The sequence below is a fragment of the Tamandua tetradactyla genome, chromosome 14, assembly GCF_023851605.1.
Source record: "Tamandua tetradactyla isolate mTamTet1 chromosome 14, mTamTet1.pri, whole genome shotgun sequence".
In the NCBI taxonomy this organism is placed as follows: Eukaryota; Metazoa; Chordata; class Mammalia; order Pilosa; family Myrmecophagidae; genus Tamandua; species Tamandua tetradactyla.
The window spans coordinates 64,023,890-64,050,820 of NC_135340.1; the positions used below are offsets into that span (position 1 = coordinate 64,023,890).

General features: G+C 37.5%; 1 protein-coding gene across 9 annotated transcripts in view; it reads right to left on the reverse strand.

The window, feature by feature from the left end:
* The window catches only part of FAM227B (family with sequence similarity 227 member B), a 310,848-nt gene that overhangs the window by 278,855 nt on the left and 5,062 nt on the right, over positions 1-26,931 (reverse strand). For 8 of the 9 annotated variants that reach the window (XM_077127827.1, XM_077127829.1, XM_077127825.1 and 5 more), the window contains exons 2-3: positions 10,579-10,711; positions 3,266-3,319 (exon numbers count right to left, since the gene is read on the reverse strand). In XM_077127827.1, coding sequence (XP_076983942.1) covers positions 3,266-3,319; positions 10,579-10,632 — 108 coding nt within the window. In that variant the 5' untranslated portion in view covers positions 10,633-10,711. Of the gene's footprint in view, positions 1-3,265; positions 3,320-10,578; positions 10,712-19,215; positions 19,278-26,931 lie in introns of those variants that run through there. The other variant, XM_077127823.1, reaches the window with a different exon arrangement.

The window sequence follows — 26,931 nt, forward strand, 5'->3', positions numbered from 1 at the left end:
GTTAAAAATTACTTAGACTTCACAAGATAAGATCACAGTATGAAATCCTTGAAGACAAATGCATTAATTTGGAATGAGAGGTGCATGTGAAAACACAATCCTTATGGTTCATGTTCTACTGATGTTATGGGAATTGAGGAAGTAGAACAGGCAAATGTAATTTGAAAAGATTTTACATAGGTACCAACCATTAAGAAATGTATGGGCTTGAGATATCACAATCATTGTTCCTATAATATTGAAATATAAAGTGGATAAAGTATCCTGCAGATGAGGAAATTCTACAACCTTCTGTGAATCTGCCTTCTCTATAATACAAAGTAATTAGAGGATAGATTGGTGTCCCCAAACCATTATATATAATATTTAAATAAGCCCTGATCTTTTTACTGGATTCTTTGTGATTGTGCAATTAAATAGATTCCAGATGATAACCTTGTGATAGATCTCATTGGTTTTCCCCTTTCCTTCTTCCTCTAAACACTCTCCCTCCTTATTCCTTTTTATGGCCTCCTGGAAAGCCTATCTGTTTTAGTCTATTTTATTTTCTTCTTTACTTCTAAATATAAAAGAGAAGGTATCGGCATAGGAGTGTAGTGGTTAAGTAGAGAGACTCTAGCATCAAGTTGCCTGGGTTCAAGTCCTAGGTCTCTTACCTTTTTATTTTGCCTTCAACTTGATGTCCTTTGTAAATATCATCTGAAAAATAGACTTTGTAGTCAGACCTAGGGAAGGTAAGTAGGTAGTCAACTACTTTTTTCTATGCCAAGGGACATAGAAATATAAAAAGAAAGAGAAGGGAAAGATAATAAAAATGGTAGGAACTGGCAAAAAGTGAAGGCTTTAGATGAAGTAATAAAGGATAAATTATAAGGCAAAGACAGACCTAATAGCTAACATTTAGTGGGCATTTAAGTGCCAGGTACTGTTCTAAATGCTAGTTGGTAAGAGACCTAGGACTTGAACCCAGGCAACTTGATGCTAGAGTCTCTCTACTTAACCACTACACTCCTATGCAGATACCTTCTCTTTTATATTTAGAAGTAAAGAAGAAAATAAAATAGACTAAAACAGATAGGCTTTCCAGGAGGCCATAATATATTTAGAATATATTTTCCATTTCTCTTTTATTTTATTCATTTTTTTTTATTATATGCCTCATTTCTAAAAGAATGACAGCTCCCTAAGGGCAGGGATCTTTTGTTTGGGAAATTCAGGCAATAATGAAAGCTCTACAGAGAAAACATAAGTGAAAAAATGGCATAAGTATATAAATAATACACACTGTATTTATTTTTTAGTGTATATATATATACCATTAGTAAGACATGCCATGATTTCACTTTTATACCACTTTGATATGACAGGAATAAACCTCTCATCCAGATTTGATTAGTATAATCCAAAAATAAACAAAGTTTCATTAAAAATTATAGCCCTCAAACATGTATTATGGTGTAGACTAACAGTCTCCATAATTATTGTTGAATCTGGCTTAATTTTAACTGTAATCCTTTCCCTTTGATATTAAAAAATCTCAAACATTGTCATTAGGTTGCAGTGCATTTGCACCGTTACTTAAAACAAAATAGGTGCAAAAGAACTTATTCTAAAAGCACTTCAGGATATTTGGTTCTGCCACAGCAACTGAAATAACTTGAATGAACTAGGGATATTTTCATTTTCTAATTGTTCCTAAAGAAAATCCTGTCCTTACCTGTGCTGATTTGAAAAGGTTTATGTACCCTAGAAAAAGCCATGTCTTAATCCTAATCAGCCTTGTGGGAGCAATGGCTTCTTCTAATCCCTATTCAGTACTGTATGTATGAAATTTTAATTAGATTATTTCCGTGGAGATGTGACTCAACCAAGAGTGGTTGTTAAGCTGGATTAGGTGGAGACATGTCTATACCCATTCCAGGTGGGTCTTGATTAGTTTACAAATTAGTTTACAAAATGAAAACATTTTGTAGAATGCAGGAGGAAACATTTTGGAGAATGCAGGAGATTCAGAGAGAGCAGAGAAGACCTACAACAGAGAAAACCATAACAAAGAACACCACAGAACCAAGAAGCAGAGAGTCCACTAGTCAGCGACTTTTGAAGATGAAGAAGGAAAAAATCCTCTTAGGGAGTTGGAGAGAAAGCTAGCAGAGGATGCTGTGATCACCATGTGCCCTTACAGCAAGAAAGAAATCCTAACTGTGTCCGTCATGTGCCTTTCCACTTGAGAGAGAAACCCTGAACTTTATCGACCTTCTTGAATCAAGGTATCTTTCCCTGGATGCCTTAAATTGGACATTTCTATAGACTTGCTTTAATTGGGTCATTTTGTCAGCCTTAGAACTGTAAACTAGCAACTTATTAAATTACCCTTTTTAAAAGCCATTCCATTTCTGGTATATTGCATTCCAGCAGTTAGCAAACTAGAACATTACCCAAAACACTGGAGGAAAAAAATTTTGTTTAAAAAAATATAACAACATAAAATAGATTTTAAAAATAGATATTTCTGAAACCACATTTGTCAATAGTTTAGCCATAGCAAATTCTGTATATATCAAACATAAATAGACACAAGTTATTTATATTCTAATCCATGACAAATATACATACACATACACAGATCTCATAAAAAGGAAAGGTCTTCTTTTCTATCTTCTATATTGACATCTTTATGCTAGCCCTTACATGAGATTCCTCAATGCACAAAAAAACCTCTCCTTCAGAACTGCAAGTACAAGACTCAAGGGAAAAGTCCTACCAAGCCAAATAACTCTAGAAGTCCTTAGTTATATATAACAATGGGAACTGGAACCTTCAACATGAAAGCACATTTTTAATATTTTACTCTGATTCAATAACCAAGGAATATTGACAGAATACTTCTACAAATTACCTGTGAATTTCAGCTGTGATGCATAGATAAATGAGTTAAGTAAATGCAAATGTGAGATTCCTTGAAGTAGAACTATATGAAAAAATCTTATAATCATAGAACAATTATATAGAAATGCCTACGTAATTCTTCTGACAAGATATAGGACTTGAATTTTTTTAATATAAAAAGGAGAACAGAATGTTGACAAGATGGAATGGCAACAAAATAGACCCTACTGAAAGGAAATAAACATTTATAAACTTCCCACATTGAGCTGTATTTATCAAATTTCTAGTTCAAAAGTCTTTTCCTAAGCACTGCACATCTCCATAACTGATATTTTTAAAAGAAGTATTATCACATAAAATTCACTGCTCTACTCACCCAATTTTGAAACTTTAAGAATTCTTCAAGGGTCTTTGGAGGTTCTTGCATTTTCTATTGAAGTGAAATCAACATTGTTCATTGACATAAATGCAGATCATTTATAATGCTTATACATAATTTACTTAAATAAAATGTGATACTGGACTAAAGTTATAATTTTCAGACTTGTAAGGCACTGTAAAAGAATTCACTTTGTAAAGTCACTGTGCTTTTTAAAGGATCAGAGATATATGTTTGAATTCTGAGCCACCAAAAAAATTCTGTAAAAAGGTTTCCCTCTTATTCACAGGCCTTCTATTAGATAGAGTTCTCTAGAGAAACATAATAGACAGAAAATATTCATAAATATAAAATTTATAAAAGTGTCTTATATAACAGTGGGAATGTAGAGTCCAAAAACTTATGCGGACAACCTAATTGAGCACCATAAGTACATGGAACCCTGAGTAGGACATGTGATTTTGTAGGTTTGTTCAGAATGATGCCTCGAAAAATACCCAGAAGGATTTGAACAGTGAATAAAAAAGTATTTGCAAAGTCTCATTGGGGGAATGGTGAGAAAGGGGGAAAATTCAACTTCCCTAATGGAGGATTCTTGAGATTCTCACAAGCAGTGGGGACAACCAAAGCAATAGGCTGAGCCCTCAATCTTAAGGTTTGCTCATATGAAACTTAACCCCGCAAAGGATAGGCTAAGCCTACTTAAAATTAGGCTTAAGAGTCACCCCCAAGAGAACCTCTTTTGTTGCTCAGATATGGCCTCTCTCTCTCAGCCAACACAACAAGCAAACTCATGCCCTCCCCCTCTCTACATGGGACATGACTCCCAGGGGTGTGGACCTTCCTGGCAACATGGGACAGAAATCCTAGAATGAGCTGGGACTCAGCACCAAGGGATTGAGAAAAACTTTTCAACTGAAAGGGTGAAGAGAAAAATGAAACAAAATAAAGCATCAATGGCTGAGAGATTCTGAACAGAGTCTAGAGGTTATCCTGAAGGTTATTCTTATCCATTAAATAGTTATCACCTTTTTAGTTAAGGAGTAAGAGAGGCTGGAGGGAACTGCCTGAAAGTGTAGAGCTGTGTTCCAGTAGCCATGTTTCTTGACGATGATTGTATAATGATATAGCTTTTACAACATGACTGTGTAATTGTGAAAACCTCGTGTCTGATGTTTCTTTTATCTACCTTATGGACAGATGAGTAAAACATATGGATTAAAAATAAATAATAATAGGGGGAACAAATGTTAAAATAAATTTAGTATATTGAAATGCTAATGATCAATGAAAGGGAGGGGTAAGAGGTGTGGTATGTATGAATTTTTTTTATGTTTTCTTTTTATTTCTTTTTCTGAATTGAGGCTTCTGAATGATGGAGAACATGGTAAGACCAGAGAATTTCATGAGCATGTGCCCATTCCTGCACTTCATTTGCTGTGAAGTATGTTCCCTGATCAGAAGCAATGCTGTATGAAATACCATGATGACAGAGAAGGCATTCTGTAAGCCCACGGATGGTAGTTCTGGCAGAAGCATTGCATGCAGGGAAAGCAAACCCATATCCAGAATATGTGCCTATTTCAGTTAGAACAAATCGCTGCCCCTTCCATGAAGGTAGTGGTCCAATTGTAATCAATCTGCCAACATGTAGCTGGCTGGTCACCTCGGGTAACAGTGCCATATCGGGGGCTGAGTGTGGGTCTTTGCTGCTGGCAGATTGGGCACTCAGCAGTGGCTGTAGCCAGGTCAGCCTTGGTGAGTGGAAGTCCATGTTGCTGAGCCCATGCATAACCTCCATCCCTTCCACCATGGCCACTTTGTTCATGAGCCCATTGGGCAATGACAGGAATTGCTGGGGAAAGAGGCTGACTTGTATCCACAGAACGGGTCATCTTATCCACTTGATTATTAAAACCTTCCTCTGCTGAAGTCACCCTCTGGTGCACAGTCACATGGGACACAAATATCTTCATGTTTTTAGCCCACTCAGAGAGGTCTATCCACATACTTCTTTCCCAGACCTCTTTGTCACCAATTTTCCAATTATGGTCTTTTCAAGTTCCTAACCATCCAGTCAAACCATTAGCAACAGCCCATGAATCAGTACACAAACGCACCTCTGGCCAGTTTTCCTTCTAAGCAAAATGAACAACCAGGTGCACTGTTCGAAGTTCTGCCCACTGGGAGGATTTCCCTCACCACTGTCCTTCAAGGACACCCCAGAAAGGGGTTGTAGTGCTGCAGCTGTCCACTTTCAGGTGGTACCTGCATATTGTGCTGAACCATCTGTAAACCAGGCCCAAGTTTTCTCTTCCTCAGTCAATTTGCTGTAAGGAACTCCCCAAGAGGCCATAGAGAAGTTAATGTGGCAGGAGAGGAGACCATGGGCATTTGGCCCATCCCTCATGTAACTTATTGTGCCTTCAGGACCTGCTTTGGCCCTACCTCATATATACCATTTCCATTTTATGATGGAGTGCTGCTGCACATGCCCAACTTTTTGGCTTGGTGGGTCAGACAACACTCATCTCATGATAGGCAATTCAGGTCTCATGGTAACTTGATGGCCCAAGGTTAAGTGTTCCGTCTCTACTAAGGCTCAGTAGCAGGCCAAAAGCTGTTTCTCAAAAGGAGAGTAGTTATCTGCAGCAGATGGTAAGGCTTTGCTCCAAAATCCTAAGGGTCTGTGTTGTGATTCTCCTATAGGGACCTGCCGAAGGCTCCAAACAGCATCTTTATTTGCCACTGACACTTCCAGCACCATTGGATCTTCTGGATCATTGGTCGACATGGCAGAACAGCTTGTATAGTAGCCTGGATCTGTCACAGAGCCTCCTCTTGTTTAGGTTCCTACTCAAAATTAGCAACTTTTGGTCACTTGATAAATGGGCTGGAGTAGCACACCCAAATGAGGAACATGTCGTGGTGAAATCCAAAGAGACCAACTAGGTTTTATGCCTCTTTTTTGGTTGTAGGAGGGGCCAGATGCAGCAACTTATCCTTCACCTTACAGAGGATATCTCAACATGCCCCACACCACTGAACACCTAGAAATTTCACTGAGGTGGAAGGCCCTGTATTTTTGTTGGATTTATCTCCCATCCTCTGACAGCAAATGCCTTACCAGTAAGTCTAGAATAGTTGCTACTTCTTATTCACTAGATCCAATCCCCATGATATCATCAATATAAAGGACCAGTGTGATATCTTGTGGGAAGGAGAAATGATCAAAGTACCTGTGGACAAGATTATGACATAGGTCTAGAGAGTTGATATACCCCTGACGTAGGACAGTGAAAGTATATCACTGACCTTGCCAGCTGAAAGCAAACTGTTTCTGGTGGTCCTTACTAACAGCTATTGAGAAAAAAGCATTTGCCAGATCAATAGCTGCATACCAGATACCAGGGGATGTACTGATTTGCTCAAGCAATGATACCACATACACAACAGCAGCTGCAATTGGAGTTACCACCTGGTTGAGTTTATGATAATCCACTGTCATCCTCCAAGACCCATTTGTTTTCTGCACAGGACAAATAGGAGAGTTGTATGGGGGTGTGGTGGGAATCACCACCCCTGCATCCTTCAAATCCTTAAGGGTGGCAGTAACCTCTGCAATCCCTCCAGGAATTCAGTATTGCTTCTGATTTACTATTTTTCTAGGTAGGGGCAGTTCTAGTGGCTTCCACTTGGCCTTTCTCACCATAAGAGTCCTCACTTTACAAGTTAGGGAGTCAATGTGGGTATTCTGCCAGTTGCTCAGTATGTCTATTCCAATTATGCATTCTGGAACTGGGGAAATAACTACAGAATGGGTCCAGGGCCCTACTGTGAGATGGACCTGAGCTAAAACTCCATTGATCACCTGGCCTCCATAAGCCCCCACTCTGACTGGTGGACCAGAGTGACGTTTTGGGTTCCCTGGAATTAATGTCACTTCTGACCAGTTTCTAATAATCCATGAACTATCTGGTCATTTCCTTTTCCCCAATGCACAATTACCCTTGTAAAAGGCTGTCAGGCTCCTTGGGGAAGGCCTGGTGGAAGATTAACAGTATAAATTTGTGGCAGTGCAACAGGGTTCTCCACCAAAGGGATCTGGCCTCCCCTTCATTCAAGGGGCTCTGGGTCTGTAAACTATCTTAAGTCTGGAAATTGATTAAGGGGCCGTGACTCTGTGTTTTTGTAATTCAAGTTAGACTTCTGTTCACTTGACCTAGAACTCTTCTGTTTATATAGCTCAAGCAAGAATTTAGTAGACTGACCATCTATTGTATTTCTAGATACCCCATGATTTACTAGCCATTGCTACAAATCTTTGAGAGTCAAGATTATTTTGACTCCTGCATTGAGTTTGCTATCTTATAATATCCACGTCCACCCTTTCTTTGGCGATTAAGTGTTGCCACTTGGCTTCTGCCAACTCGGGATCCAGTCATCCCCATTGTGTTTAAGGATTCCGGCTCAGTTTCAGCAGTTCCTACAGTAATATCTGACCTACAGAGAAGTGCAACTACAGAGCTCTTCAGCAATGATGGTGCTAGTCTCACAAATTTATTTCTTACTGTTCTGGTAAAAGGGGTATGCTCTGGATATTTCTGGGTTGTAAGAGTAGGCTTTGCATGATAAATCCACTCTAACATTCCAATCTCTCTAAGCCTCTGGATCCCCTCATCTACATTATACCAGGGCAGTTCTGGAATTTCAAAATCTCAGATAATGTTGGTCACCTTTTGATCCATGTTTCAGCCAATCATCCAAACAAACTGTTAATGCTTTTTCTAACCCCTCAAGCTATAACATTAAATGCAGAATCTCTGCTCAGTGGTCCCATATCAATAAATTCAGCCTGATCCAGCCTTATATTCCTCCCACCATTATCCCATACCCTTAAAATCCATTGCCACACATATTCCCCTGATTTCTGTCTATATAAATTAGAAAACTCACACAGTTCTTTTGGAGTATAATGTACCTCCTCATGTGTGATTTGCACCTCACCTTTAGGGGCCTGTTTGGACTTTAGTCTAGTTATAGGTCTGGAAGAAATGAGGGTGGTGGTGGTGGTGGGGTCATGAAAAGAATTAGAAATAACTTCCAAGCCATTTGCTTCAGGGCATTCATTTGCAGTTTTACCTGGTGAAACAGGATTAATCACTCTATGGCTAATCCCTTCAGGTAGAGTTTGCATGGTCAACTCCTCAAAGCAGACTGGAAATGGGGTGGCTATGTTCTCAGGGCAGACTATTACAGGGTTATCTAGAGAAGACGCAGCATGACCTAGGGTTTCAACCTCTCCACTGACATAATTATCAATCCATATGTCACGATCCCATTTTTCAGGTTCCCACTCCTTTCCAATCAATGCCCTCACTTTAACAGCAGACACCATGCAAGACTGAGATTTCAATTTATGTTGTAAAGTTGCAAGATTCTGAGTCTGATTTTCAGAGATCGCAAGTCTATGGCTACAGGAAATAAGATTTTCCTTCAGGATACTCACAGAAACGTCTACATCTGTCAGATAGCACTTAAGCTTCTTGTTTGAAGCCTTCAAACATGAAAACCCATTATGTACATAATGAATCCTTAAGCCCATCCCTTTCACTCATTAATGTATATACATTTTGAATATTAATGTACACATTAATGTACATAATGTACAACAACCATCCAACATCTCTATACTTACTATTTCCACAAAACTCCATAAAGATGCCAAAAACATTATCCCCCAGAGCCTGGTTTCACCCAAGTGAAGCATTATAAGAATCAAGTGGTAATATTTTAACTATCTCTTTTACCAACTCACTCCATGGACTGGCAATGTCATTCTGATTATGGGAATCAGAGTCCTTAGTGCTTTTGAGTCCATTTTTAAGATCCTGTTTCTTAAGAAATATTCCTGGTACCAAGTTGTACTAGTTAGGGTTCTCTAGAGAAACAGAATCAACAGGAAATATTCATAAATATAAAATTTATAAAAGTGTCTCATGTAACCATGGGAATGTAGATTCCAAAATCTGTAGGGCAGGCTGTGAAGCTGACAATTCTGATGGAGGGTCTGGATGAACTCCACAGGAAAGGCTCATCAGCTGAAGCAGGAAGAGAACCTGTCTATTCTGAATCCTCCTTAAAAGGCTTCCAGTGATTAGATTAAGCATCACTCATTAAAGAGGACATTCCCCTTGGCTGATTACAAATGGAATCAGCTGTGGATGTAGATGATGTGGTCATGATTTAATTCTAGGTAATGTCCTTATAGCAAAACACAGGCCAGCACTTGCCCAAGCAGACAAATAGGTACCACCACTTGGCCAAATTGACACATGAACCTGACCATGACAGCCCCCTAGCAAAACACTCTATATGAATCTTGCTAAATGTCCTCATTTCAAATTCTTACAAAAGTTCCAAGACATACTGGGCTATCTTGTATAATATCTACAATAAATCCAGAGCAAAAAATATAATAAACTCTTCTTTCTTATAAAGTGTTTAAGAAAGCCACACTAGTGATCATTTAAATAATTAAAATATTTGGATGTCCTAGCCTAATAGGTAGTGATCTCATTTTATTAATATAGTTTCTTCATGAGTTGAAAAGGTATTTTTCCATTAGACAAATTAATTCTGAGACCACACCTTGCTCAGCCTTGCCTTAGAGACTTTCTACACATTCTTCTTTCTGCTAAGAAGGTCCACTATCCCAAACTCTCTCTCTCCAGTCTCTTTTAGGCCTTATTTACTCTTACTTCAAAAATCAGAATGAAAGTCACTTTTTCTATGAGGCCTTCCTTGATCCCCAAATAGTTTTCCTATAATCACACACAGCAGATTTGTACCTCCATAAGGATAGAAAGTATGGTGCAATCACTCCTTAATTGTTAAAATTTCAGTGTCCAGCTCACACACAGTGCATAATAAGTAATTGCAGTATGCATGAATTAATGAAAAATTAAAAGATGAGTGTGAGAGAAATGTGTAGGTATTGGAAAAATGATAAAAACATTTCTAGAGAGTAAAAAAAACAGTGGAAAAAATAAGAGAAATTCAGAATTTAACACTCCAATAATCTGACATGGCTGAAAAGACTGGATTACATTTTTATTTATTAAAAAACATATCTCATATCAACTAAAATGGCTGAGATTACAAAATCACTAGGCCCTGTTTTAAAAAAGTAATTACACATTTGAGGTTGAAAAGAATATTTCATATCTTTAATACTGTTTAAAATATATGTTGAATATAAATAAATTTGTCCTCTATAGGTGATCATAAAGCTGCAGCAACTTCCTTACCTGGCAGAGACTTCCCAGTCTGCGTGTTCGTAGCTGGAAGAGATGGCCTGCCATGGTGGAATAACTTTGCAGAGGTGAAGAGAAATAAGCTGGGCATTAAGTGTCAGCATGAGCTGGGAAGACAAACTAGACTCTGAAAGAAATCCAAATGCAGAAACAAATGAGTCAGTCAAACAGTCTTTCCACATACCTACCTCAAACTTCACTCCTGAATTTTTTCAAGAGTACAGCAGTATTGGAAAGACTAGAAGGCATAGAGAGACTGTACAGGCCAACACATACTAATCAGCCTGTTAAATGTTGAAGAGAAGCAGAAAATCCTGAAAGCGGCAAGAGAAAAACAATCTACTACATACAAAGGAAAACACATAAGATTGAGTTCGGGCTACTCAACTGGCACTATGGAGGTGAGTAGGCAGTGCTATGATATATTTAAGATCTTGAAAGAGAAAGACTTCCAGCCAAGAATTCTATACCTAGCCAATTTGTCCTTCAAAACTGAGGGAGAGATACAAATTTTTACAGACAAGCAAATGTTGAGAGAATTTGTCAACAAGACCCATGAATGGAGGTGGCTGAAGGATGAACTGACTGAGAAGTAAATTGGTGAACGATGGTGTATATATATGATCAAACATTGCACTGCTACAGAACAGAACGAAGTTGAAGGCATGCAATGCTGTAAATGAACCTGTGGGGTATTTGGTGAGCAAAATAAGCCAGAAACAAAAGAGCAAATATTGTGTGGTCTCATTTAGAAAACTGTTATAAGAAAACAGGGGCCTAGAGTAAAAGCTCTTACAGCAGTCACATTTAGTCTGGAGCAGTACTTGTTATTTCTGGAACTTTTTTCTTTTCTTTGGCATGGGCAGGCACTGGGAATTGAACCCGGGTCTCCAGCATGGCAGGTAAGAACTCTGCCATATTTCTGGATTTTTGAGAGGCTGTTTTATATATGTATAACCTGGTATTTAGAGATAAGAATGAAGCAGATCAGGTTAGGATTAAGGTAATTCAGAATACAGGGGTAATGAAGTCATTATCTGTATTTTAGAACCTCATCTACTCTTTGAGACCAAAGCAAGAAAGGTTTATTTTGCCCAGAACCTACATTTTCTGTAGCACAGAATTTAACATAACCTGTCTGGGTAGATCATTTAAACAATCCAAACACAGGGAGCCCAAAATAATAATTAGGGCCTTTAATCCTGTATAGCTTAATGTAATGCTTATATACACCTCAGAGTATATTAAGCAGATAATCAAAAAGTATCAGTAATACCCCTTGAGGGATGGGAGAAAAAATATGGAACTATTAAACTTTACCACTGGGGAAAAACCCTGATACTGTGTCAAACACCAGGGACGCCCAAATCAATAAGCCAAGCCCTTGATTTTGAGGCTTGCTCTTGTGAAGCTTATGTTTGTAGTGGAAGAGCTTAGCCTACCTATAAATATGCCTAAGAATTACTTCTGGAGGACTTCTCTTGTTGCTCAGATGTGGCCTCTCTTGCTCTAAGCCCATCTTTGCAAGTAAAATCGTTGTCTCCCCACTATGTGGGACATGACATCCAGGGGTGAAAGTCTCCCTGGCAGCATGGGAGATAATTCCCAGGGATGAGCCTGGCACTGACACTGCAGGATCAACATTGTCATCCTGGTCAAAAGAGTGAAAGGAAGTGTAACAAACAAGGTTTCAGTGGCTGAGAGAGTTCAAATAGAGTTGAGAGGCTACTCTGGAGGTCACTTTCATGCAAGCTTCAGTTAGACATTGCTACCTATCATAACCTGCCAAACCCCAACCAAAACCACTCCAGCCAATCCTAAAGAACACCTAGGGCATTATATAAGATTCTACAAAGGTTCCATGTACTAGGGTAGTTTTCCAGAAACCTACAACCTCCAGATGGGTCCCTGGACCAGATAAGCACTCAAATGTAGAGGGGAAAGCCTCTCCAGAATATCAACTAGTTCCATCCCCTTATCCCATATTATTGACAGCCCCTTCCAACATGAAAAAGCTACAGTGGGCATAACCCAAATACCCCTAAACAGTGGGAGAAATATCAATGGTGATGGTGGAGTTATACAGAAAATGTAGGGTTTAACAAATGAGTATGATTGCTGAATCATTATACTGATATTTCTTTTCGTCTCCAGTATTTAGAGCAGCTAGAAGTAAAAACCTAAAACTGTGGAGTTGTAACCCATACCAAACTCTGAAATCTGTTCTATAACTGATTGTTGTGATATGCTTTGAAATTTATTGCTTTTTTGTATATGTTATTTTTAACAAAAAAGTTGATTGTGATGATAAATGCACAGCTATATGAAGATATTGTGAACCACTGATTGTACACTTTGGATGATTACATGGTATGTATGTGTGTGTGTATATATATATATATCCTAAATGTGCAACAATAGAATTGTTAAATAAAGAATAGTACACTCATGTATTTAGACTAGTAAAAAAAAATTCAAAAGTTCTGTTTTTGCCATGCTAAATTTGAGATGCTCTTTAGATAAACAAATGGAGGTGTCAAATGGATAGTTGAATATTGGAGTCAGGAGCTAATGAAACCATATGAAGAAAGTGTTTTCAGAGAGGCAGTCATCAACTGGAAATGCTGCTGAGAATTCAAGTGTAACAGTGGTCGTCAATGATCTTTTTGCAGTTTCACTAGAATGGTGGGAAGGAAAGCCTGACAGGATGGCTTGAAATGAGTGTATAAGAAGAGGAAGGTTGTTATGGGGCATTAAAAGATACTTGATTGTTTTTCTTTATTAATTATTAATTATGATGTGTAGCTACATTTGTGCATATTAAGCTAATGGGAAAAATACCTCGTTACTTGTACAAAAATAAGTAGAAAAAGGAAATAATGATACAAATAGAAATCAATTAGTTAGAAAATATGCAAATAGTAGAAAAAGGCAACAAACCAAAAGTTTCATCTTTGATAAGATGAAAAAATTGATAAATCTTTAGTAGGGGTAAATAAACAAAAAAAGAGAAAAAAATGTAAATGACCAACATCGAGAATGAAGGAGGGGATATTACTATAGATCCTATGATATTAAAATGATTAAAGAGCATATAATGAAAAACTAAATGCAATTTGATAACCTAAATGATATGAATGTATCCTTAAAAATGAAATCATCAAAACTGAAAAAAGATATAGCAAACCTAAAAAAAGATATAACAAACCTAAAATTGAATTAATAATGAAAAAACTTCCTGCAAAGAAATTCCAGGTCCAGATAGCTATAACATAAAAAAAAGAAAGAATAGCACAAATTATTTCACAAATAGAGGAGTAAAGAATACTTCCTAAATCATTTTATGAGGCCAAAATAACTTTGATACCAAAATCTGACAAGGACATTAAAAAAAGAAAGTTATAGGCCAAATATCCCTCAAGAGCACAGATATAAAAATCTTTAACAACTGGCATTTTGAACTCAGTTAGGTAGTAAATGGATAATATGGTGTGCTTGAAAATAGGGTTTATTCCAGAAATGCAAAAATCAGCTATAATAATTTTATAATACAATTAATATATAGTGATGAGTGCAATTCAAAGCTGTCAAATTTGTTGTAATTGATCATTTCAAACTGATTTTTTTTATTATAATGACTTTTAAGGCAAAGCAGTCATGTTCAAATTCCTTGAGATTAGGGGAGAAGGTGTTTGTTCTTTCAACCCCTTCATTTTCTAAGAGACCAACTTCATTTTCTAAGAGACCAAATGATGTGCAATGAAAGAAAGATAAGTGTCCAGGAAACTTGGAGCCCAGTAAGAGAATACAAAAGTCTTGAAAATTCTCACCCTTACCTTTTCCTACTCTCCTACCTCCCCCACTCGTTACCAAAATCTGTATTTAGTCAGGTTCTCAAGAGAAACAGAACACAGACACTAATGTTAAGAGATTTATTTTAAGAATAGGCTTACACAACTGTGGGGATTGGTAAATCCTAATTCCATATGGCATGCTACAAACTGTAAATATCAAAAAGGGTGGTTCTACAACCTCTCCTCTGTCTCCACCACACCCCCAGCAGGGAGAGTCCGCCAAAGTTAAAGGTACCTCATCATCTTATGCTGGTGGGTCCTGCAGGCAGACAAGTGCCACATACTGGGCAGGATAAGAAAAACAGAGTCCAGAGACTTCACAGGAAAGTCTTTCAACCTGCTGGGTCTCACCCTCAGGGAAAACCAACACAGGTGACTCCTTCCTCCTGATAGGAGCCCAGTTTGGTCTGGAAAAATCCAGCTGGGGTCTATAATATCTAAGTAGACCCTCCTAAGGTGGGGATGGGGGGGTGGGGGTGGGGTGGGGAGAAGGCACCATATAAGCAGGGTAAGAAACAAGAAAACAAGAACTGAAAAATTCTCCTCTGTTAAACAAAACTTAAGCTAGAGGTCCGGATAAAGTTGAACTGAATGTCAAAGAACAGATAGACAACAAAGTCATCCAGCAAGAAAACCCTAGGTAAAAGAAGTGAAAGCAATTTCCAGAATAAACTAATCAAGGTAATTAAATGCCTAGACACCAGCAAAAAATAACAAATCACACCAGGAAAATTGAAGAGATGGCCCAGTCAAAGGAACAAACCAACAATTCAAATGAGATACAGGAGCTGAAACAATTAATTCAGAATATACGAACAGACATGGAAAACCTCATCAAAAACCAAATCAATGAATTGAGGGAGGATATAAAGAAGGCAAGGAATGAACAAAAAAGAAGAAACTGAAAGTCTGAAAAAACAAATCACAGAACTTATGGGAATGAAAGGCAAGGTAGAAGAGATGAAAAAACAATGGAAACCTACATGGTAGATTTTGAGAGACAGAACATAGGATTAGTGAACTGGAGGACAGAACATCTGAAATCCAGCAAGAGAAAGAAAATATAGGGAAAAAAAAAGGAAAAATATGAGCAGGGACTTAGGGAATTGAAAGACAATATGAAGCACATGAATATACATGTTGTGGGTATCCCAGAAGGAGAAGAGAAGGGAAAAGGAGGAGAAAAACTAATGGAGGAAATTATCACTGAAAATTTCCCAACTCTTATGAAAGACCTAAAATTACAGATCCAAGCAGTGCAGTATACCCCAAAGAGAATAGATCCAAATAGACATACTCCAAGACATTTACTAATCAGAATGTCAGAGGTCAAAGAGAAAGAGATAATCTTGAAAGCAGCAAGAGAAAAGCAATCCATCACATGCAAGGGAAGCCCAGTAAGACTATGCGCAGATCTCTCAGCAGAAACCATGGAGGCAAGAAGACAGTGGGATGATATATTTAAATTATTAAAAGAGAAAAACTGCCAACGAAGAATTCTATATCCATCAAAATTGTCCTTCAAAAATGAGGGAGAAATTAAAACATTTTCAGACAAAAAATCACTGAGAGAATTTGTGACCAAGAGATCAGCTCTGCAAGAAATACTAAAGGGAGCACTAGAGACAGATACGAAGACAGAAGAGAGAGTGTAGAGAAGAGTGTACAAAAAGGGTGGTTCTGAAATCTGGAACTTTCAAACTCTGTAAGACAGGTTTTAAGCCAGAAACTCCGATGAAGTGAAGTTGTATTCCATAGGAAAACCTGGCTGACTGCAGAAGAAACAGCAATTCTTCTGAATGCTGAAATCCTCAGTTCTGCTTTTAGATCTCTGACTGGATGAGGAGCCACCCCTCATTGCTGAGAGTAATCGCCTTTGTTGATTATAGACTGTAGATCAGCCATAGGTGCAATCAACCCACTATAGATGCTAATCCATCTATGAACTACTCTCCCAGTTATAGTCAGGCCAAAGGACTACTTGTCCAAACAACTTGACACCATAACCTAGCCAAGATGACATATAAAATTAACCACTGCAGTCAAAAGATTCACAGAAAACTGAGTATAAATATTTCATATTTCAGTATTTTTATATCAAACCTTGTATTCTAAAACACAATTATGATCATCCCTTGAAATATTCTTACTCTCTAAATCTTTTTTTAATGGCAGAGGTTTCACAATCATCCAGGTTTAAAGTCTGAATTATCTTATCCTTCATTTAAGCACCAACATCCATTCCATGACCAAGATTCATTAAAAAAAAAAATCTCTTTGATATATGCCTTTCTTTAAAGCCCCACTATTACAATACTAATCACTTTATTCACTGTGTCTTGTTTTTTTCCAAATCATGTTTGTGCAATTGATTGTGTTTCATAGTCTTTTTATTAAAGTAAAACACACAGTAAATAGCACAAATGGCTTCACTAGTAAATTCTATCCAAGAATTAAGGAAGAAATTGTTCCAATCTTACACACACTCTTGTAGAAAACAGAGGAGCAGAGAACCTTTTCTAACTACATGTCATGTGTCTTTTTTTCTGGGCTGCTTATGAGACACTCCCTTTATCACTGGTTCTCAGCAGTTAATAGGGTTTCCTTTCTCTCTCCTCCTCCTTCCCCCCTTCCCCTGCCTTTTTCCTTCCTTCCCTCATTAATTTCTTTCTTAATCCTGCTTGGGTTGAAATTTCTGTAACTGATTTATAGTTTTCATCAAACTTGGATAATTATCCATCACTGTTTCTTCAAATGTTTTTTTTCTGTTGCTTCTGTCTTTTCTTCTGGGACTCCAGAAGGATGTCCTTGTAAAAATTTGGAATAAAGGTTATTCTGCATCAGAAAAATGAATTGGGAAATGTTTCTGCTCCTTCTATTCTCTGGAAGAATCTGGGATATGAAAGATCAGTACTACTTCTTCCTTAAATGTTTGGTGGGCCTTACTGATGATGCTACCTGGACTTAGAATTATCTTTATGGTGAAGTTTTGAATTAGAGATATAACTTCTTAAAGTAAATATAATTCAGATATTCTATTTCTTCTTATATCAGTTTAGTCAATTGAGTCTTTCAAAGAAAATTGAAAATGTCAAATATTTTGGCAAAAATATTTGTTTTTAATATCCTGTCTGTATTAGGCAGTGTTTCCCAAATCTTGTAGTTACAGAAGCAACAAGACATATATAAATATAAGATTTATAAACGTGTATCAAGGAACAATGGGAATGCAAGAATCTCAAATCCGTAGAGCAGGCTGTGAGGCTGGCAATTTCCAGGCAGGGTCTCAGTGAGCTCCACAGGAGATGCTCACTGGCTGAAGCAGCAGTGAAAATTCTCTTTTCTCACCTAAAAGTCTTCAACTGATTAGATCCAATCCAACCAATCCAGTGATCTCTTTTGCAGGAGACACACATAGTTGATGTAGATGTAATCAGCCGCAGCTGCAATCAACTGACTGATGATTTACTAGACCAACCCTCTGGTTTATCAACCAGCCATGAAATATCTTTACAGTAATGTTTAAGAGCAATGCTTGCCCTACCTGACAAGTAGGCACCAGCACTAGGCCAAGCTGACACCAGAACCTAACCACCACACCCTCTTATTATATTTAATACCTGTAGGGTTTATGGTGATGACCCACTTTTCATTCATGGTATCTGTACCTTGAGTTTTCTGTTTTTTTTCTTGGTCAATCTATTTAGAGTTTATCAATTATAGTAATCTTTTCAAAGAACCAACTTGTTGCTTTTCTCTAGTACACAGTGGTTTTCAATTTCATTTATGTCTGCTCTTATATTCATTAGTACCTTTTCTTCTATAGATATTTGAGCATCTTCCAATGGAAAAGTTGACTATACTATGAAGTCCATGGCTTGACAATCTCTGTAAAGATACACTGAGCTTTCTATCACCATTTTAATCCTTGTTCTTCAACATACAAAGCCAAGGAATTCTAGACATTTAAGGAATGACTATAACACAAAATAAAATAAACAAAGATTTTAACACAGAAATAAAAACAAATAACTAAAAATTAAATATGGGAAGATAGACAATATAGGGATTAGAAGAAAACTTCAAAAAAGTCTTTTAAGATTCTCAGAGAGTCATGATAAAATAATGCGTCTTTGTAACCAAAACAGCATGTAACAAATAAAGGAAGAGAGAATAAGAAAAAACTGTAAAATGCAAATATAATGGTATAAGCTAAATATTCAACAGATCTTCCTGATAGTAAAACAAAACTGTAAAGAAATAAAGAACCAGAGAAAAATAATGTAAGAAGTTAGAGGATTACTCCAGGAAAATGATTTTCAACCTGGAATTTTGTGTTTGTGTTTAACTTATGTTTTTTTATTGTAAAATATAACATATATACGAAAAAAGCAATAAATTTCCAAGTACATTTTAACAAGTAGTTACAGAACAGATTTTAAAGTTTGTTATAGGCTACAGTTTCATGATTTTTTTTTTCTTCGAGCTACACCAAGTCACTGGAGACCAATAGAAATATCAATTCATCAGTCATTTTCATTTGTTAAATCCTATCTTTCCTGTTACATGCCCCCTTCTCTTTAAATAACATACATACATAAAAGCAATAAATTTCAAAGTACATCATAACAATTAGTAGCAGAACAGATTTCAGAGTTTGGTATGGGTTACAATTCTATAACTTTAGGTTTTTATTTCTAGCTGTTTTAAGGTACTGGAGGCTAAAAGAAATATGAATATAATGATTCAGCACTCATACTCATTTGTTAAGCCCTACCTTCTCTGTATCACTCCACCAACACCTTTGATCTTTCTCCAACTCTTAGGGATATTTCAACCCGGAATTTTAAAAGCAGACAAGCCATTAATTGTATGACTAGAATAAAGGTATTTTTTCAGATATTCAAGGCACTAAAAATTTTACAATGCCTCCCAGTATTCATTTTGTATCATTGCTGTTAAAAGATTACAACAAATTTAATGGCTTAAAATAACACAAATTTATTATACTTCTAGAGGTCACAAGTTCTAGATGGGTCTTCAGGGCTACTGGAGACTCTAAGGGAGACTATTTTCTTTCTTAGGAGCTACCTACATTCCTTGACTCCAGATGCCTTCCTCTAACTTCAAAACCAGCAATGTAGCCTCTCCTTCCCTCTATGTCCTCCTGCCTCCCTCTGATAGGACCCTCGTGATTGTATCAAGCCCTCATAGGTAATTCAGAATAATCTCCCTATCTCAAGATCCTTAATTTAATCATAAGTGCAAAGTTGTTTTTGCCATATATAGCAGCATATTCACAGTTTCCAGGGATTAGAATGTGAACATCTTTGGAGGGCTATTAATCTGTTTACTTCCCATTTACCTTTTTTTCAGGAAGGCATTAGAGGATGTGTTTATAAAAACAAAGGATTAAACAAAGGAAAAGGAAAAGAGATACCAGCAAAGGAGAACAATACTGGATTGGTGATAGCAATAAATCCCATAGGGACTAGAGGCTGTAATGCTCCAGGAAGAAAATCTAGAAGGGAAAAAAGGATCTGCTAAATTAATTGAAATGTTTGTGATGCTTTATCACTTTGACAGAGTGCTTGAAGACATATTAATAATAATTACATTAAAATATGGTACTTACTAAGATAAAGAAAAACAAAAGGTTGCATTAAAAGTTAATGTGGGGAGACTTCCGGAGAAGATGGCGGCTTAGTAAGACGCGCGGATCTTAATTTCTCCTCCAGGACAGCTACTAGGGGAGTAGAAACGATACAGAACAGCTCCCAAAGCCACGACAGAGATAAAAAAGACAGCGTACCCCATCCTGGAACAGCTGGCTGGCTGAGAGAACCCGCTCTGGTGAGATCGTCGAGGGGCGCGGGCTTCACCAGGCAGGGCGGCAAACGGCCGGAGTCACTCCCTTCCCCCTTCCCCGGGCCGGCTGGGAGAATTGGACAGGCGGTCCCCTTAAACCGCGGCGGCTGGCGCCCACACCACGCATGGCCCCCCGGACCAACTGAGAGAATTGGATTGGAAATGCCCAGACCACGGAGAACGGCGACGGGGGGGGGGCCCTTCCAAACCCGTGACTCCCCGGGAACGTGCACTCTCCCGGACGGGACGCTGTGGCTGGCGCCCTCCCGCCACCGGGCCGACTAGGAAATTCGGACGGGCGCTTTCCCGAGCTGCGGCGGCCAGCGATCCTCCCCGCGTTCGGACCCCGGGCTGGTTGGCACTCTTCCAAGCCGCTTTTGCTAGCGAACCTCACGGACGGCGAGAGTTTTCCATAGTTAAAGGACCCACAGCACCTTTTACTGGTGGGACCCGCAGACAAACGTGTGCCACGAGCGCCACCTACTGGGCAGGATAAGAAAAACAGAACCCAGAGATTTCACAGAAAAATCTTACAACCTTGTTGGGTCCGACACCCAGGGAAATCTGACTAAATGCCCAGATGCCAACAGCAGAAGATAACTGTCCACGCTGAGAAGCTTGAGAATAAGCCCAGTCAAAGGAACAAACCAATAGTTCAAATGAGATACAAGAGCTGAGACAACTAATGCTGAATATACGAACAGAAATGGAAAACCTCTTCAAAAATGAAATCAATAAATGGAGGGAGGATATGAAGAGGACATGGGCTGAACATAAAGAAGAAATAGAAAAACTGAAAAAACAAATCACAGAACTTATGGAAGTGAAGGATAAAGTAGAAAAGATGGAAAAAACAATGGATACCTACAATGATAGATTTAAAGAGACAGAAGATAGAATTAGTGATTTGGAGGATGGAACATCTGAATTCCAAAAAGAAACAGAAACTATCGGGAAAAGAATGGAAAAATTTGAACAGGGTATCAGGGAACTCAAGGACAATATGAACCGCACAAATATACGTGTTGTGGGTGTCCCAGGAGGAGAAGAGAAGGGAAAAGGAGGAGAAAAATTAATGGAAGAAATTATCACTGAAAATTTCCCAACTCTTATGAAAGACCTAAAATTACAGATCCGAGAAGTGCAGCGCACCCCAAAGAGATTAGACCCAAATAGGCGTTCTCCAAGACACTTACTAGTTAGAATGTCAGAGGTCAAAGAGAAAGAGAGGATCTTGAAAGCAGCAAGAGAAAAACAATCCATCACATACAAGGGAGACCCAATAAGACTATGTGTAGATTTCTCAGCAGAAACCATGGAAGACAGAAGACAGTGGGATGATATATTTAAATTACTAAAAGAGAAAAACTGCCAACCAAGACTCCTATATCTAGCAAAATTATCCTTCAAAAATGAGGGAGAAATTAAAACATTCTCAGACAAAAAGTCACTGAGAGAATTTGTGACCAAGAGACCAGCTCTGCAAGAAATACTAAAGGGAGCAGTAGAGTCAGATATGAAAAGACAGAAGAGAGAGGTATGGAGAAGAGTGTAGAAAGAAGGAAAGTCAGATATGATATATATAATACAAAAGGCAAAATGTTAGAGGAAAATATTATCCAAACAGTAATAACACTAAATGTTAATGGACTGAATTCCCCAATCAAAAGACATAGATTGGCAGAACGGATTAAAAAACAGGATCCTTCTATATGCTGTCTACAGGAAACACATCTTAGACCCAAAGATAAACATAGGCTGAAAGTGAAAGGTTGGGAAAAGATATTTCATGCAAATAACAACCAGAAAAGAGCAGGAGTGGCTACACTAATATCCAACAAATTAGACTTCAAATGTAAAGCAGTTAAAAGAGACAAAGAAGGACACTATATACTAATAAAAGGAAAAATTAAACAGGAAGACATAACAATCATAAATATCTACGCACCGAACCAGAATGCCCCAAAATATGTGAGGAATACACTGCAAACACTGAAAAGGGAAATAGACTCATATACCATAATAGTTGGACACTTCAATTCACCACTCTCATCAATGGACAGAACATCTAGACAGAGGATCAATAAAGAAATAGAGAATCTGAATATTACTATAAATGAGCTAGACTTAACAGACATTTATAGGACATTACATCCCACAACAGCAGGATACACCTTTTTCTCAAGTGCTCATGGATCATTCTCAAAGATAGACCATATGCTGGGTCACAAAGCAAGTCTTAACAAATTTAAAAAGATTGAAATCATACACAACACTTTCTCAGATCATAAAGGAATGAAGCTGGAAATCAATAATAGGCGGAGTGCCAGAAAATTCACAAATATGTGGAGGCTCAACAATACACTCCTAAACAACGAGTGGGTCAAAGAAGAAATTGCTAGAGAAATCAGCAAATACCTTGAGGCGAATGAAAATGAAAACACAACATATCAAAACTTATGGGACGCAGCAAAGGCAGTGCTAAGAGGGAAATTTATTGCCCTAAATGCCTATATCAGAAAAGAAGAAAAGGCAAAAATGCAGGAATTAACTGTCCACTTGGAAGAACTGGAGAAAGAACAGCAAACTAATCCCAAAGCAAGCAAAAGGAAAGAAATAACAAAGATTAGAGCAGAAATAAATGAAATTGAAAACATGAAAACAATAGAGAAAATCAATAAGGCCAGAAGTTGGTTCTATGAGAAAATCAATAAGATTGATGGGCCCTTAGCAAGATTGACAAAAAGAAGAGAGAGGATGCAAATAAATAAGATCAGAAATGGAAGAGGAGACATAACTAATGACCTCACAGAAAAAAAAGGAGGTAATAACAGGATACTATGAACAACTTTACGCTAATAAATACAACAATTTAGAGGAAATGGACGGGTTCCTGGAAAGACATGAACAACCAACTTTGACTCAAGAAGACATAGATGACCTCAACAAACCAATCACAAGTAAAGAAATTGAATCAGTCATTCAAAAGCTTCCTAAAAAGAAAAGTCCAGGAACAGATGGCTTCACATCTGAATTCTATCAAACATTCCAGAAAGAACTAGTACCAACTCTCCTCAAACTCTTCAAAGAAATCGAAGCGGAGGGAAAACTACCTAATTCATTCTATGAAGCCAACATCACCCTCATACCAAAACCAGGCAAAGATATTACAAAAAAAGAAAACTACAGGCCAATCTCTCTAATGAATATAGATGCAAAAATCCTCAATAAAATTCTAGCAAATCATATCCAACAACACATTAAAAGAATTATACATCATGACCAAGTAGGATTCATTTCAGGTATGCAAGGATCGTTCAACATAAGAAAATCAATTAATGTAATACACCACATCAACAAATCAAAGCAGAAAAATCACATGATCATCTCAATTGATGCAGAGAAGGCATTTGACAAGATTCAACATCCTTTACTGTTGAAAACACTTCAAACAATAGGAATACAAGGGAACTTCCTTAAAATGATAGAGGGAATATATGAAAAACCCACAGCTAATATCATCCTCAATGGGGAAAAATTGAAAACTTTCCCCCTAAGATCAGGAACAAGACAAGGATGTCCACTATCACCACTATTATTCAACATTGTGTTGGAGGTTCTAGCCAGAGCAATTAGACAAGAAAAAGAAATACAAGGCATCAAAATTGGAAAGGAAGAAGTAAAACTATCACTGTTTGCAGACGATATGATACTATATGTCGAAAACCCGGAAATATCCACAACAAAACTACTAGAGCTAATAAATGAGTACAGCAAAGTAGCAGGTTACAAGATCAACATTCAAAAATCCGTAGCATTTCTATACACTAGCAATGAACAAGCGGAGGGGGAAATCAAGAAACGAATCCCATTTACAATTGCAACTGAAAGAATAAAATACCTAGGAATAAATTTAACCAAAGAGACAAAAATCCTATATAAAGAAAACTACAAAAAACTGCTAAAAGAAATCACAGAAGACCTAAATAGATGGAAGGGCATACCGTGTTCATGGATTGGAAGACTAAATATAGTTAAGATGTCAATCCTACCTAAATTGATTTACAGATTCAACGCAATACCAATCAAAATCCCAACAACTTATTTTTCAGAAATAGAAAAACCAATAAGCAAATTTATCTGGAAGGGCAGGGTGCCCCAAATTGCTAAAAACATCTTGAGGAAAAGAAACAAAGCTGGAGGTCTCGCGCTGCCTGACTTTAAGGCATATTATGACGCCACAGTGGTCAAAACAGCATGGTATTGGCATAAAGATAGATATATCGACCAATGGAATCGAATAGAGTGCTCAGATATAGACCCTCTGATCTATGGACATTTGATCTTTGATAAGGCAGTCAAGCCAACTCACCTGGGACAGAACAGTCTCTTCAATAAATGGTGCCTAGAGAACTGGATATCCATATGCAAAAGAATGAAAGAAGACCCATCTCTCACACCCTATACAAAAGTTAACTCAAAATGGATCAAATATCTAAACATTAGGTCTAAGACCATAAAACAGTTAGAGGAAAATGTAGGGAGATATCTTATGAATCTTACAACTGGAGGCGGTTTTATGGACCATAAACCTAAAGCAAGAACACTGAAGAAGGAAATAAATAAATGGGAGCTCCTCAAAATTAAACACTATTGTGCATCAAAGAACTTTATCAAGAAAGTAGAAAGACAGCCTACACAATGGGAGACAATATTTGGAAATGACATATCAGATAAAGGTCTAGTATCCAGAATTTATAAAGAGATTGTTCAACTCAACAACAAAAAGACAGCCAACCCAATTACAAAATGGGAAAAAGACTTGAACAGACACCTACCAGAAGAGGAAATACAAATGGCCAAAAGGCACATGAAGAGATGCTCAATGTCCCTGGCCATTAGAGAAATGCAAATCAAAACCACAATGAGATATCATCTCACACCCACCAGAATGGCCATTATCAACAAAACAGAAAATGACAAGTGCTGGAGTGGATGTGGAGAAAGATGCACACTTATCCACTGTTGGTGGGAATGTCAAATGGTGCAACCACTGTGGAAGGCCATTTGGCGGTTCCTCAAAAAGCTGAATATAGAATTGCCATACGACCCAGCAATACCATTGCTAGGTATCTACTCAGAGGACTTAAGTGCAAAGACACAAATGGACATTTGCACACCAATGTTTATAGCAGCATTATTTACAATTGCAAAGAGATGGAAACAGCCAAAATCTCCATCAACAGACAAGTGGCTAAACAAACTGTGGTATATACATATGATGGAATATTATGCAGCTTTAAGACAGGATAAACTTATGAAGCATGTAATAACATGGATGACCTAGAGAACATTATGCTGAGTGAGTCTAGCCAAAAACTAAAGGACAAATACTGTATGGTCCCACTGATGTGAACGGACATTCAAGAATAAATTTGGAATATGTCATTGGTAACAGAGTCCAGCAGGAGGTAGAAACAGGGTAAGATGATGGGCAATTGGAGCTGAAGGGTTACAGACTGTGCAACAGGACTAGATACAAAAACTCAAAAATGGACAGCACAATAATACCTAATTGTAAAGTAATCATGTTAAAACACTGAATGAAGCTGCATCTGAGCTATAGGTTTTTTTTTTTTTTAATTTTTTTTTTTATTTTTTTATTAATCAAAAAAAAGAAAAGAAATTAACACAACATTTAGAAATCATTCCATTCTACACATGCACTCAGTAATTCTTAGTATCATCACATAGATGTATGATCATCATTTCTTAGTACATTTGCATCGATTTAGGAAAAGAACTAGCAAAACAGCAGAAAAAGATATAGAATGTTAATATAGAGAAGAGAATTAAAATAATAATAATACTAATAAAAAATATATATATATAAAAAAAGGAAAAAGAAAAACAAAAACAAAAGATACAAACAAACAAACAAAAAACCATATTTCAGGTGCAGCTTCATTCAATGTTCCAACATAGTTACATTACACTTAGGTATTATTGTGCTGTCCATTTTTGAGTTTTTGTATCTAGTCCTGTTGCACAGTCTGTGTCCCTTCAGCTCCAATTACCCATTATCTTACCCTGTTTCTAACTCCTGCTGGTCTCTGTTACCAGTGATATATTCCAAGCTGATCTCGAATGTCGGTTCACATCAGTGGGACCATACAGTATTTGTCCTTTAGTTTTTGGCTGGACTCACTCAGCATAATGTTCTCTAGGTCCATCCATGTTATTACATGCTTCATAAGTTTAGTCTGTCTTAAAGCTGCATAATATTCCATCGTAGGTATACGCCACAGTTTGTTTATCCACTCGTCTGTTGATGGAGATTTTGGCTGTTTCCATCTCTTTGCAATTGTAGATAATGCTGCTATAAACACTGGTGTGCAAATGTCCATCTGTGTCTTTGCCCTTAAGTCCTTTGAGTAGATACCTAGCAGTGGTATTGCTGGGTCGTAATCCATTCTGCCATTCTATGTCTTTCGATTGGGAAATTCAGTCCATTAACTTTTAGTGTTATTACTGTTTGGATAATATTTTCCTCTACCATTTTGGCTTTTGTATTATATATATCATATCTGATTTTCCTTCTTTCTACACTTTACTCCATACCTCT